We start from the raw sequence: 14737 nt of genomic DNA, 5'->3' as shown, positions 1-14737 counted from the left end.
TTTTGAATAAGCTTATATAACCACCCAGAAGCAATAAAGCTATACAGTACTGTTTCAATCGGTCCCAACATCAGAGACTTTTACCCTTGTTACCATTATAATAAGCTCTTGTTGAAAGACTAGTTTTTGGACAAATATTTGTGGATATATACATGTAAGAAAAATTATACCCAGAACCCCAAATTTTAATGTTTCTTTAGTGCTAAAAATGTAAGATTTTCATATAGGAAATACTACTGCTGACTATTATGGAAAATTTCAAAAAGTTAAAAATAAACAATGGCTATCCATGAACCCATTACTCAGCTTAAAATATTATCAACATTCTCTATGCTTTTGTTTCCCACATGCACACTTTTTAAAAGTTAACTACCCTATCCTTATCACATCCACAAAATTAACTATAAATATCTTTAATATCATATACTACTCAGTTTTCCCTGTGTATTCTTTATTCCTAAGCTATACTACTGTGACTCTAAATGGGTCAGTTTGTTTAATTTGGAAAGCTGGAATGTGTGATTTAATTCTATACAACTCAAAAGGCCATACTAAGTTTTCCTCTGACCTCCAACCCGTCTTTTTCCACTGAGAGGCAATCATTTTCCTGTCTATGCTTGCTACTAGAAATATTTTACTCAAAATTTAAACTACCTAACTACCTGACCTTTCAAATTAGAAAAAGACCTTTAACTTTTATGATGTGAATTCTTCTGCCGCTTCCTATTTCTTTTATATATTGTTGCCTACATATTCTTAGAAAATATCAGTTATTATGAGCTACGTTAAATAGCTGACTTATGTAAATGGCAAATAAAAATTTAACTCAGGTCTACTGGTTCAGCTACCCAGTGCTATTACGATGGATGTTCTAGATAAGAGTTTCTTTTTGGTCTTCTATAATCTGAATATAAATACTAAACAGTGAAGAAATCACCAGTTAGTAAGAAAAAAAGGTGTTGAGCTTTTTTAGAACCTTTATATCTGAACTAATAATTTTAGTCTTTTCCTTTTTCTAGTGATACTTCCTACAAATAACACACAGTTGCATATATTTTATAGTTTCAATCTTATTTTTTATTCTCTGTGGAATGCTAGGTTTAATGTTACAGTATGGTTGTCAAAGCTACTGAAACGTGACAAATGTCGATGTCTAAATGCTGCAGAACAGTATAACTTTATTTTTAAACAAAAAAGTTATTTTACAGCTGAGGTCTGATGGTTTTTAAACCAATGCCTATGTGTATGGCCAGCCACAAACCTTGGGGATGTTTATTACCTGTACATGTATATACAAATATATCCCATACATATATATGCACACAGGCATGTATTAATTTATGTGTGAAATTTATAAAATTATATACATACACATACATGCATATCTATATACATATACCCACCCTCACCATTAAGCTTACTTTTCTAACACTAATCAGCTTCATGCCCAATTATTGCTGCCCAGTATAACTACATGATTTTAGTGCCAATTACCAAGCACCTTGTAGGATGCAGGATAGGTATGTCTGTGCATATAGATATGTGTATTTATGTATGTTTGTGTATATAAAGGAATTATTTCTCCCTTTTATGCTTCAGTCATGCATTACTACAATAAACAGTCTTTTCACCATAGGTTTTGAAATTCTAAACAGTGTAAAATCTACTTCTGGAAAACTGTATATGTTCATAGTTACAAAAAATATATTATATATATGATTGAAACCTATTGAGTACATATGTTCTCTGAATCTGGCTATATCCTAGCCATTAGATAAATTAAAAAAACACCCTATTAATAGGATGTTATGATAGCCTTAAATAGACCATTACCTGTATTTAGAATAATTGATATATTTTAAAAGTTGACAAAATGATGTTAAAGATTTGAAAAACACTATGCATCTGCATTAAATATATAAAGGTTTCTACCAACGGCCAGGTTCAATTCATTGTCGAAGATTTTCATGTTCTAAGAGTGACCAATATCATAGTCATTATTCTTAAAATTATGGCTCATTAAGGCTTTTATACAAAAACCCTATTTTTAATCATTTATAAAAGCAAGTTCTATTTAAAAGAAAAAAATGTACATGAACACCAAAGTACTCATGGATACTATCCTGTACAAAGTGACTATGTAAAGATAGGAGGCTCGTTCCAGTAAGAACACCTCATGGTAGCACATGTAAACCTGGTTTGGTTCCTCTGCTCTGCAGCTATTCAGCATGTAAAATTTAAACCATTTCACATTAACATTTAAATTTAATACAGTGCAAATATTTGAGAATAACTTGTTCCCCCCAGTGAAACAAGAACCAGCGTTATGCTGAATATTCTTCAGATCTATTTACACATTGAGCTAAAAGTTCACCATAAACTTTGAAATTTGCTGAATATCAGCAGAAATGTAACTGAACTAGCAGCAATTGCATTTACAATATTTGATAGTTACTTGAGAGAATGCATAAAATTTTCCAGGCTGTACTCTGAATCATATTGCTCTTGATCCCAAAGATCACTCAGGTTTTCAAGAATTGATTTCATACTCGCTTTTCCGGAAGTAGAAGTATCAGCTTTTTCTGCTTTGCCATCCTTAAGAAAAATTGGCAGAAAGATAAAAATGAAAGATTATGAACTTAAGAAATAATATTCTCCTTTAAAATATCACACTTGTTTCTAAAACTGCACTCATTTAACAGTTAAACACTTCAAGCGATGCGCAAGTTTGTGATCTCGTAAGATAACCTAATTCTATTTTCCCACAATCCTAACAGTTTTATAACTTTGAGCTTTTTATTTAGGAAGAATTTTAAGAACATTACAAAGAACTCATCATTAATTGTGTATATTAGATATATAAATTATCAGCTTTTCTCTCAAACCATTTGAGAGTTAAGAAGTTGTAGATTGGGGCACCTGGGTGACTCAGTCGTTAGGTGTCTGCCTTAGGCTTGGGTCATGATCCCAGGGTCCTGGGATCAAGCCCCACATTGGGCTCCCTGCTCAGAGGGGAGTCTGCTTGTCGCTCTGCTCCTCCCCCTGCTCATTCTCTCTCCCTCTAATAAAATCTTAAAAAAAAAAGTAGATATTATACCTTTTTATCCCTAGACAGGAATCAGCTGTATTCTTAAGAACAAGGATGTTCTCTTACATAATCAAAGTATAATCAAATTAAGGAAACTTAATACTGCTATATAGTCCATATCCAAATTTTGCCAATTGTCACAATAAGGTCCTTTATGGCAATTGAGTTTTTGCTTCCTTGAACATCTCCTGAGCACTGTTCTGCTTCCTAAAAGTCACCAATATTCTTTCAAACAGAATAAAAGCTATTTGAAAATAGCAATCCAGGTTTCTTTGAGCCTTCTTTTCTGTAAATTACATGTATCTTATTCAACCTTACTTACATGACATGACTGAAGAACCTTCCTCCATCTGGGCCATTTCTTGGGGACTTCCTTATTAATTACTGTTTAAAAATGCAGCACCCAGCACCAGATCTAATATTCTAAATGTGGGCTTAACACACACACAGTACAATGGAACTACTTTCTATTTGGACATTACAATTCTGTTATTAGAGCTAGTTTAATTATATAAGGCCATTTCGTACCACAATTGTGCAGTGGATTTTTCTGAACCTATGCAGGACTTTAACTCCAACCCTACTGGTTTTACATTATTACACCAATATTTCTAAGCTGTTGCATCCTTTGATTATGGACTGTTATCTGATGTATTAGTTCCATCATCCAAAATAACAATACTGGCTACTATTTACTGAGAATCTATACTAGGTACCTTTTCTAAGTGCTTACATATACGATTTCATTCTATCTTTACAACCATGCAGTGATACCAGCATTTTTATCCTCCCAACGGCAGAGAAGTCTCTGAGCAGACAAGTTAATTTGCCAAAGGTCACCAGTTAATAGGAGGCAGGGCAAGAAACACAGACCCAGGTCTAGTTGAGTCCAGTGATAGCTGTGTTTTAGCAGGAAACGGCTAAGAAACCTCAAGGTAAGGCACTAAAAACAAAGTCAAAATTTAAGAGTTTTATCTGGACATCAAAAATTCCCTCAAAGGGTTGCCTAGTTAATACTAAAATGAATGCCTTTTGCGGCTTACTTTAATACTTTCAGTCCAGGGAAGTCTGTGAACATATTAAAGATACAGCAAATTGTGTAAGTTCTTTACCTTATCGAGAGTAAACAGATCAAGAAGTTGATCTGTCCCCATACTCTGCAAACTAGAATTCTCTTGGCTAATAACAGTATTTGCTATGTTCATCTTGAATTTCTGCAAACCCATTATTTTCTCTTCCAACGTTCCTCTGGTGATCAATCGGTACACGTTAACCACACGTTTCTGAATGACAAAAAGAAGTTAAACAACTGTAGCACAAACTGATAAGCTTTGAGGTTTACCAAGTCAGGGGGCTTGCATACTAGAACTAAGTACTTAATTACTATCTAATTAGGATTGGATTTTCTTTATTTATCTGGCTTCATGAGCTTAAAATTTTATTTTGCAGAGAATCAAGTATTAGGAAGGGACAGTGTCCAAGGTTTCCTTAGCCCAAGTACCTTATTTAATGCACGAGGAAGTGGTGCCACAGATTGGGTGACTTGCCTAAGGTCACAACACTTGGCATCACAGAAGGAACTTAAGCCAAGGCTTCCTGGCTTTTCTGGGTGAGTATTTTGTCAGGGTACAAATTAACACCTGTGAGTGATGACTTTTTACCTGCCCAATGCGATGGGCCCGGTCCATGGCTTGTAGATCACGCATAGGATTCCAGTCGTGTTCCACAAATACTACTGTGTCAGCGCCTGTTAAGTTAAGCCCCAGGCCGCCAACATGAGTTGTAAGTAAAAGAACATCTATGGATGGATCATTGTTAAACCTAAAAGTATAGATATTAAAAAAAAATTTAGTACATTTCTAAGGTTTCCATAACAAACTGGACTGTTTAATAAAAATTAAAGAGAACAAATGAGAACACTGCTTTAAAAATCTATGATGGGGGGGAGGTGCCTGGGTGGTTCAGTTGGTTAAGCATCCAACTCTTCGTTTTGGCTCAGGTCATGATCTCAGGGTCATGAGATCAAGCCCCACGTTGTGCTCCACACTCAGCAGGAGTCTACTTGAAATCCCTCTCCCCCTCTGCCCCTCTTCTCATTTGCAGGCTCACTCACTCTCTCAAATAATCTTAAAAAAAAAACTGTGATATGGGGGTGCCTGGCTGGGGAAGTCAGTAGAGCATGTGACTCTTGATCTCAGGGTTGTAAGTTCAAGCCTCACACTGGACATAGAGCTTACTTTAAAAAAAAAAAAAAATGGGCGCCTGGGTGGCTCAGTTGGTTAAGCAACTGCCTTCGGCTCAGGTCATGATCCCGGAGTCCCGGGATCGAGTCCCGCATCGGGCTCCCTGCTCAGCGGGGAGTCTGCTTCTCCCTCTGACCCTCCCCCGTCTCATGTGCTCTCTCTCTCTTTCTCTCTCTCTCGCTTTCAAATAAATAAATAAATAAATCTTTAAAAAAAAAAAACAAAAAACAACAAAATGTTCATTTAAAAAAAAAAAAAAAATGATGTGGACATTTCTGTAACCACTTGAGATGAAACCTTTTAATATGCATACATTTTCAGTAATAAAAGGAATGTATTCTAGAACACTTCAGAAATTTCACAATAAGTCAACTGGGTTATATTTTAGGATGCCAGATTAAGACTAATTTGCAAAAATGTAATTAAACACTAATGAAGACAAAACCCAACTATGAACCTTTAACATGTGGAGACAGAAGAGTTGGGGGAAAGGCTAGATCCATCAGGAAAATTAGAGGATGAGCTGGTTGCTATGAGTGTGCTAATCCTAGAAGATACTGATAGAAGTTCTGACATCTAAGAGCTTCTACAAAAAAAGAAAAACTAACATCATTACCAAGCTACCATTTATTACATTCTCACTGTGAATCAAACGATGGGCTTTTGTACTTTATGCGCATTACATTGTTAAAACAGCTCTACAAGGATATTATCACTGTCCTTATAGATATTACTTTTGATAAATGGGTGCACTGCCTCTATCTTTTGTTGATGCCTTAAATTTCTTCCATGCCCTTCAGAGTGCCTTCCTAATATTGTCATGCCCTTTTTTTTAACTAAAACTATTCAATTGTATTTCTGGAGTTCTATATTTTAAAATGGGTTTAGTTGGGTTGAATTATACAATAATAACACATGTGCAGATATTTAGCCAAAGAAAATGTTTCATGAGGCAAACTTCTATGTAAGTAATAACTGACTATAGCTTGCTTTCTAAGAGTTTTAGAAGGCACTTACCGTGAAACAATGGAATGCCTCTGACCAGGAGGTATGCTGCCATCTAATCTCAGATAAGTGACAGAGGGTAAGTGAGGTTTGAGAAGATCATGTTCCACTATATCAAGCATGCTTTTAAGCTGACAGAAGATCAGTATCCTGTGCTGGGCCACAACAGACTCTGTGCCACTCTCTGAAGTGCTGCCATTTCCCAAACCACAGTCCAACAGCAACTTGAAAAAAGAATCAAGTGTTATACAGGTGTTCAATAAAGTGGCAACCAATCTCACTGTGACAAATACTTCTCCTTGTGGTAAGAAAAGGTTAAGCTTATCTGTCACCTGGGAAGCAGATCAACACTCTGGGCTGTGATAATCTGTTACCCTGCAGCCTCTTGAACTAGTTTTTGAGGTGTTCAGGCTTAGAATTTCCTAATCACCTCTTCAGGCCCTTTTCCCCTGTCCTGAGTTACATGAGGCTCACTAGAGTCTCAATAAACGTTTACTGAAAATGAAGATCCTTCAGGCAAAACGGTTCATGAAAAGTTATAAAAGAACACAGTCAGGGGGAGGAGCAAGATAGTGGAGGAGTAGAAGACCTAAATTTCGTCTGGTCCCAGGAATTTAGCTAGATGGTTATCAAACCATTCTGAACACCTGTGAACTCAACAGGAGCTCGAAGAAAAAAAAAAGCATCCAAGGCGATATTTAGGAAAATAGACCGTGGGGGGAGGAAGCCTCCGTCAGCCAGCTGCCAGCAAGTGATAGAGCAGCTGAGCACAAAATCGGAACTTTCAGAAGTCTGCTCTGCTGAGGGACGTCACTCTAGTGGCTAAGCGGAGGTGTGGATCCCTCACTGGGACAGTGTGGTCTCAGGACCCTTGGGATCACAGAAGGACTGGGGGTGCCTGAGTGTGGCAGAAATCCCAAGTGTCGGAGCGGGGAAGCCAGCTGCAAAGACGGAGCCAAGGAGCGGGCTCTCAGCTCGGGGTTGCCATAAACCATGATCCGCAGCAGTCGGGCCACTGCTCTCCCAGCAGGGACCCAACAAGCGGCAGATCCGGGGAGACCCCCCTTCCTCCCCCAGGTAGGAGCAGCACGGGAGCACACCGCAGGAAATCTGCTGGGTTTGGAGACTCCAAACGGGGTCGTGTGCCAGAGATAGAAATGCTCGGTCACAGGCCAGGTGATCACGAGTGTGATGGGAGTGACTGACTGCTTTTCTCTGAGGGCGCACTGAGGAGTGGGGCCCCGAGTTCTCGGCTCCTCCGGGGGCAGAGATTGGGAGGCCACCATTTTCACTCTCATCCTCCAAAGCTGTACGGAAAGCTTGCAGGGAACAAAAGCTACTGAGAGCAAACCCAAGCAGATCACTTAGTCTGGCCCCTGGCTAGGGTGGAGCAATTCCGCTTCAGGTAAAGACATCTGAGAATCACTGCAACAGGCCCCTCCCCCAGAAGATCAGCAAGAACAGCCAGCCAAGGCCAAGGTTACTGATCAATGAGAACTGCAAAACTCCAGCGAAGGGGAATACAGCACAGAGAATTCATGGCTTTTTCCCCATGATTCTTTAGTCTTTCAAAGTTAATTTTTTAATTTTCCTTTTTTTTTTAAATTTTTCTTCTTTTTCAACCATCTTATCAATACCTTTTTAAAATTTTTTAATTTTCATTTCTACAGTCATATTCTATCCCTTCATTGTATTTAACCCTTTTTTTTTCTTTAAAAATTTGAGATATAGTTTCTTCTAACAGACCAAAATATACCCTAAATCTAGTGTATGGCTTTGTTCTAGTCTCCTGCCTGATCACATTCTCTCCTTTTTTAAAAATTTTTTTTTCTTTTTTCAACAACTTATCAATTCCTTTTTAAAAATCGTTTTTGATTTTCATCTTACAGTCATATTCCATCCCTTCATCGTATTTACCCTTATTTTTGTATATATATAAGTTTTTCTTTCTTTAAAATTTTGGGAGGCAAGCTGTTTCTAACAGAACAAAATACACCCAAAATCTAGTGTGTGTGGCTCTGTTCCATTCACCAGCCTGATCATATTCTTTTTTTTTTTTCCTTTCTTTTCCCGTGTTTCAGGTCTCTTCTGATTTATTTCGTGTATATATTTCTGGGGTCATTGTTACCCTGTTAACATTTTGTTCTCTCATTCACCTATTCTTCTCTGGACAAAATGACAAAATGGAAAAACTCACCTCAAAAAAAAAGAACAAGAGGCAGTACCAACTGCCAGAGACCTAATCAATATGGACATTAGTAAGATGTTTTAACTAGAGCTCAGAATGATGATTATAAAGATACTAGCTGGGCTTGAAAAAAACATAGAAGATACTAGAGAATCCCTTTCTGGAAAAATAAAAACTAAAATCTAACCAAGTCAAAATCAAAAAGGCTATTAATGAGGTGCAATAAAAAATGGAGGCTCTAACTGCTAGGATAAATGAGGCAGAAGAGAGAATTAGTGATATAGAAGACCAAATGATGGAGAATAAAGAAGCTGAGAAAGAGAAAGATAAACAATTACTGGATCACGAGGGGAGAATTCGAGAGATTTAAGTGATACCATAAGATGAAACAATATTAGAATAATTGGGATCCCAGAAGAAGGAGAGAGAGGGGCAGAAGATATACTGGAGCAAATTATAGCAGAGAACTTCCCCAATTTGGGGAAGGAAACAGGCATCAAAATCCAGAAGACACAGAGAACTCCCCTCAAAATCAGTAAAAATAGGTCAACACCTTGACATCTAATAGTAAAACTCACAAGTCTCAGAGACAAAGAGAAAATCCTGAAAGCAGCTCAGGAGAAGAGGTCTGTAACCTACAGTGGTAGAAACATTAGATTGGCAACAGACCTATCCACAGAGACCTGGCAGGCCAGAAAGGATTGGCATGAAATATTCAGAGCACTAAACGAGAAAAATATGCAGCCAAGAATACTATATCCACCTAGGCTGTCATTGAAAATAGAAGGAGAGGGGCACCTGGGTGGCTCAGTTGGTTGAGCGACTGCCTTCGGCTCAGGTCATGATCCTGGAGTCCCGGGATCGAGTCCCGCATCAGGCTCCCTGCTCAGCAGGGAGTCTGCTTCTCCCTCTGACCCTCTTCCCTCTCGTGCTCTCTATCGCTCATTCTCTCTCTCTCAAATAAATAAAAATCTTTAAAAAAAAAAAAAAAAAAAAAGAAAAAGAAAATAGAAGGAGAAATAAAAAGTTTCCAGGACAAACAAAAACTAAAAAGAATTTATGAACACCAAACCAGCCCTACAAGAAATACTGAAAGGGGTCCCTCTAAGCAAAGAGAGAGCCTAAAAGTTACAGACAAGAAGGGAACAGAGACAATATACAGTAACAGTCACCTTACAGGCAATACAATGGCACTAAATTCGTATCTTTCAATAGTCACCCTGAATGTAAATGGGCTAAATGCCCCACTCAAAAGACACAGGGTATCAGAGTGGATAAAAAAACAAGACCCATAGATATGCTTTCTGTAAGAGACTCATTTTAGACCCAAAGACATCTCCAGATTTAAAGTGAGGGGGCAGAAATGGACTAATGGACATCAAAAGAAAGTTGGGGTAGCAATCCTTATATCAGACAAATGAGATTTTAAACCAAAGACTATAATAAGAGATGAGGAAGGACACTACATCATACTTAAAGGGTCTATCCACCAAGAAGATCTAACAATTGTAAATATCTATGCCCCTAACATGGGAGCAGCCCATTATATAAGCCAATTAATAACAAAAGCAAAGAAACACATCAACAATAATACATTAACAGTAGGGGATTTTAACACTCCCCTCACTGAAATGGACAGATCATCCAAGCAAAAGATCAACAAGGAAATAAAGGCTTTAAATGACACACTGGACCAGATGGACTTCACAGATATATTCAGAACATTCCATCCTAAAGCAACAGAATACATATTCTTCTCTAATGCCCATGAAACATTCTCTAGAATAGATCACATCCTGGGTCACAAATCACGTCTCAACCGGTACCAAAAGACTGGGATCATTTCCTGCATATTTTCAGACCACAGTGCTTTGAAACTAGAACTCAGTCACAAGAGGAAAGTCAGAAAGAACTCAAATACATGGAGGCTAAAGAGCATCCTACTAAAGAATGAATGGATCAACCAGGAAATTAAAGAAGAATTAAAAAACATTCATGGAAACAAATGAAAATGAAAACACAACTTTTCAAAATCTTTGGGATGCAGCAAAGGTGGTCCTAAGAGGAAAGTATAGAGCAATACAAGCCTTTCTCAAGAAACAAGAACGGTCTCAAATACACAACCTACCCCTACACCTAAAGGAGCTGGAGAAAGAACAGCAAATAAGGCCTAAACCCAGCAGGAGAAGAGAAATAATAAAGACCAGAGCAGAAATCAATGAAATAGAAACCAAAAGAACAGAAGAGATCAACGAAACTAGGAGCTGGTTGTTTGAAAGAATTCATTAGACTGATAAACCCCTGCCCAGACTTAACAAAAATAAAAGAGAAAGGACCCAAATAAATAAAATCATGAATGAAAGAGAAGAGATCACAACCAACACCAAAGAAATACAAGTAATTATAAGGACATATTATAAGCAACTATATGCAAGCAAATTAGATAATCTGGAAGAAATGGATGCATTCCTGGAGATGTATAAACTACCAAAACTGAACCAGGAAGAAATAGAAAACCTAAACAGACACCTAGCCAGTAAGGAAATTGAAGCAGTCATCAAAAATCTCCCAACAAACAAGATCCCAGGGCCAGATGGCTTCCCAGGGGAATTCTACCAAACATTTAAAGAAGAATTAACACCTATTCTTCTGAAATTCTTCCAAAAAATAGAAATGGAAGGAAAACTTCCAAACTCATTTTATGAGACCAGCATTACCTTGATCCCCAAACCAAAGACCCCATGAAAAAGAATTACGGACCAATATCCCTGATGAACATGGATGCAAAAATTCTCACCAAAATACTAGACAGTAGGATCCAACAGTAAACTGGATTACATTAAAAGGATTATTCACCACGACCAAGTGGAATTTATTCCTGGACTGCAAAGGTGGCTCAACATCTACAAATCAATCAATGTGATACAATACATTAACAAAAGAAAGAAGAAGAACCATATGATACTCTCAATAGATGCAGAAAAAGCATTTGACAAACTACAGCATCCTTTCTTAAAACTCTTCACAGTGTAGGGATAGAAGGTACATAACCCAATATCGTAAAAGCCATCTAAGAAAAACCCACAGCAAATATCATTCTGAATGGGGAAATACTGAGAGCTTTTCCCCTAAGGTCAGGAACATGGCAGGGATGTCCACTATCAACACTGCTATTCAACATAGTACTAGAAGTCTTAGCCTCAGCAATCAGACAAAAAAAAAAGAAAAAAAAAGAAATAAAGGGCATCCAAATCGGCAAAGAAGTCAAACTCTCACTCTTTGCAGATGATATGATACTTTATGTGAAAAACCCAAAAGACTCCACCCCAAAACTACTACAACTCATACAGGAATTCAGGAAAGTGGCAGGATATAAAATCAATGCACAGAAATCAGTTGCATTTCTTTTTTTTTTAAGATTTATTTATTTATTTGAGAGAGAGAGTACATGAGGGGGGAGGGTCAGAAGGAGAAGCAGGCTCCCCGCTGAGCAGAGAGCCCGATGCGGGACTTGATCACAGGACTCCAGGATCATGACCTGAGCCGAAGGCAGTCGCTTAACCAAATGAGCCACCCAGGTGCCCAATCAGTTGCATCTCTATTCACCAACAACGATACAGAAGAAAGAGAAATTAAGGAGTTGATCCCATTTACAATTGCACCCAAAACCATAAGATACCTAGGAATAAATCTAACCAAAGAGGCAAAGGATTTGTGCTCAGGAAACTACAGAATACTCATGAAAGAAATTGAGGAAGACACAAAGAAATGGAAAAATGTTCCATGCTTACAGACTGGAAGAACAAATACTGTGAAAATCTCTATGCTACCTAGAGCAATCTACATATTTAATGCAATCCCTATCAAAATACCATCCACTTTTTTCAAAGAAATGGAACAAATAATCCGTACAATTTGTATGGAACCAGAAAAGACCCCGAATAGCCAGAGGAATGTTGAAAAAGAAAAGCAAAGCTGGTGGCATCGCAATTTCGGACTTCAAGCCCTGTTACAAAGCTGTAATCATCAAGACAGTATGGTACTGGCACAAAAACAGACACGTAGATCAATGGAACAGAATAGAAAGCCCAGAAATGGACCCTCAATTCTATGGTCAACTAATCTTCGACTAAACAGGAAAGAATGTCCAATGGAAAAAAGACAGTCTCTTCAATAAATGGTGTTGGGAAAATTGGACAGCCATGTGCAGAAGAATGAAAGTGGACCATTTCCTTATACCACACACAAAAATAGACTTAAAATGAATGAAAGACCTAAATGTGAGAGAGTAATCCATCAAAATCCTTGAGGAGAACACAGGCAGCAACTTCTTCCTGGAGACATTGCCAAAGGCAAGGAAAGCAAGGGCAAAAATGAACTATTGGGACTTCATCAAGATAAAAAGCTTTTGCACAGCAAAGGAAACAGTCAACAAAACCAAAAGACAACCGACAGAATGGGAGAAGATACTTGCAAATGACATATCAGATAAAGGGCTAGTATCCAATATAAAGAACTTATCAAACTCAACACCCAAAGAACAAATAATCCAATCAAGAAATGGGCAGAAGACATGAACAGACATTTTTCCAAAGAAGACATCCAAATGGCCAACAGACACATGAAAAAGTGCTCGACATCGCTCAGCATCAGGGAAATCCAAATCAAAACCTCAATGAGATACCACCTCACACCAGTCAGATGGCTAAAATTAACAAATCAGGAGGGGCGCCTGGGTGGCTCAGTAGATTAAGCAGCTGCCTTCGGCTCAAGTCATGATCCCAGGGTCCTGGGATCGATCCCCGCATCAGGCTCCTTCCTCAGCGGGGAGCCTGCTTCTCCCTGCCTGCCGCTCTGGCTACTTGTGTTCTCCCTGTTGGTGGGAATGCAAGCTGGTGCAGCCACTCTGGAAAATAGTATGGAGGTTCCTCAAAAAGTTGAAAATAGAGCTACCATATGACCCAGTAATTGCACTACTAGGTATCTACCCCAAAGATACAAATGTAGTGATCCAAAGGGGTATTTGCACCCCAATGTTTATAGCAGCAATGTCCACAATAGCCAAACTATGGAAAGAGCCAAGATGTCCATCAAGAGATGAATGGATAAAGAAGATGTGGTGTGTGTGTATATATATGTATGGAATATATATAATGGTATATTATACAGCCATGAAAAAAAAAACCACAATAACAAAATCTTGCCATTTGCAACGACGTGGATGGAACTAGAGTTATTATGCTAAGCGAAATAAGTCAATCAGGGAAAGACATGTATATGGTCTCACTGATATGAGGAATTCTTAATCTCAGGAAACAAACTGAGGGTTGCTGGTGGGGGGTGGGAGGGATGGAGTGGCTGTGTGACAGACATTGGGGAGGGTATGTGCTATGGTGAGTGCTGTGAATTGTGTAAGACTGATGAATCACAGACCTGTACCTCTGAAACAGTACATTATATGTTAAAAAAAAAAAAAAAGTAGGAAGGGAAAAATGAAGGGGGGGAATCGGAGGGGGAGATGAACCATGAGAGACTACGGACTCTGAGAAACAAACTGAGGGTTCTAGAGGGGAGGGGGTCGGGGGGATGGGTTAGCCTGGTGATGGGTATTAAAGAGGGCACGTATTGAATGGAGCACTGGGTGTTACACTCAATGAGTCAGGGAACACTACATCAAAAACTAATGATGTATGGTGATTAACATAATAAAATAAAATTTAAAAAAGAAAGCAAAAAAAAAATGGACAGAAGATATGAACAGACATTTCTGCAAAGACATCCAAATGGCCAACAGACACATGAAAAGGTGCTCAAAATCGCTCAGCATCAGAGAAATACAAATCAAAACCTCAATGAGATACCACCTCACACCAGTCATAATGGCTAAAATTAACAAGTCAGGAAATGACAGATGCTGGCAAGGATGCGGAGAAAGGGGAACCCTCTTACACTGTTGGTGGGAATGCAAGCTAGTGCAGCCACTCTGGAAAACAGTATGGAGGTTCCTCAAAAAGTTGAAAATAGAGCTACCATATGACCCAACAATTGCACTACTGGGTATTTACCCCAAAGATACAAATGTAGGGATCCGAAGGGGTACCCCGATGTTTATAGCAGCAATGTCCACAATAGCCATGCTATGAAAAGAACCTAGATGTCCATCAATGGATGAATGGATAAAGAAGATGTGGTATATATACAATGGAATCTTAT

The 14737-nt window shown here is 38.3% G+C and overlaps 1 protein-coding gene across 3 annotated transcripts in view; it reads right to left on the bottom strand.

The window, feature by feature from the left end:
• Nucleotides 1-1054: 1054 nt before the first annotated feature.
• The window catches only part of BTAF1 (B-TFIID TATA-box binding protein associated factor 1), a 104425-nt gene continuing 90742 nt past the window's right edge, over nucleotides 1055-14737 (bottom strand). For all 3 annotated transcript variants that reach the window (XM_027596213.2, XM_027596214.2, XM_027596215.1), the window contains 4 exons: nucleotides 6349-6560; nucleotides 4750-4909; nucleotides 4201-4371; nucleotides 1055-2595 (listed from right to left, as the gene is read on the bottom strand). In XM_027596213.2, coding sequence (XP_027452014.1) covers nucleotides 2452-2595; nucleotides 4201-4371; nucleotides 4750-4909; nucleotides 6349-6560 — 687 coding nt within the window. In that variant the 3' untranslated portion in view covers nucleotides 1055-2451. The remainder of the gene's footprint in view (nucleotides 2596-4200; nucleotides 4372-4749; nucleotides 4910-6348; nucleotides 6561-14737) is intronic.

The sequence above is a fragment of the Zalophus californianus genome, chromosome 15 (genome assembly GCF_009762305.2).
Source record: "Zalophus californianus isolate mZalCal1 chromosome 15, mZalCal1.pri.v2, whole genome shotgun sequence".
Classification (NCBI taxonomy): Eukaryota; Metazoa; Chordata; class Mammalia; order Carnivora; family Otariidae; genus Zalophus; species Zalophus californianus.
Note: the sequence above shows the minus strand (reverse complement) of the source record. Positions and strands in the feature narration are given on the sequence as shown.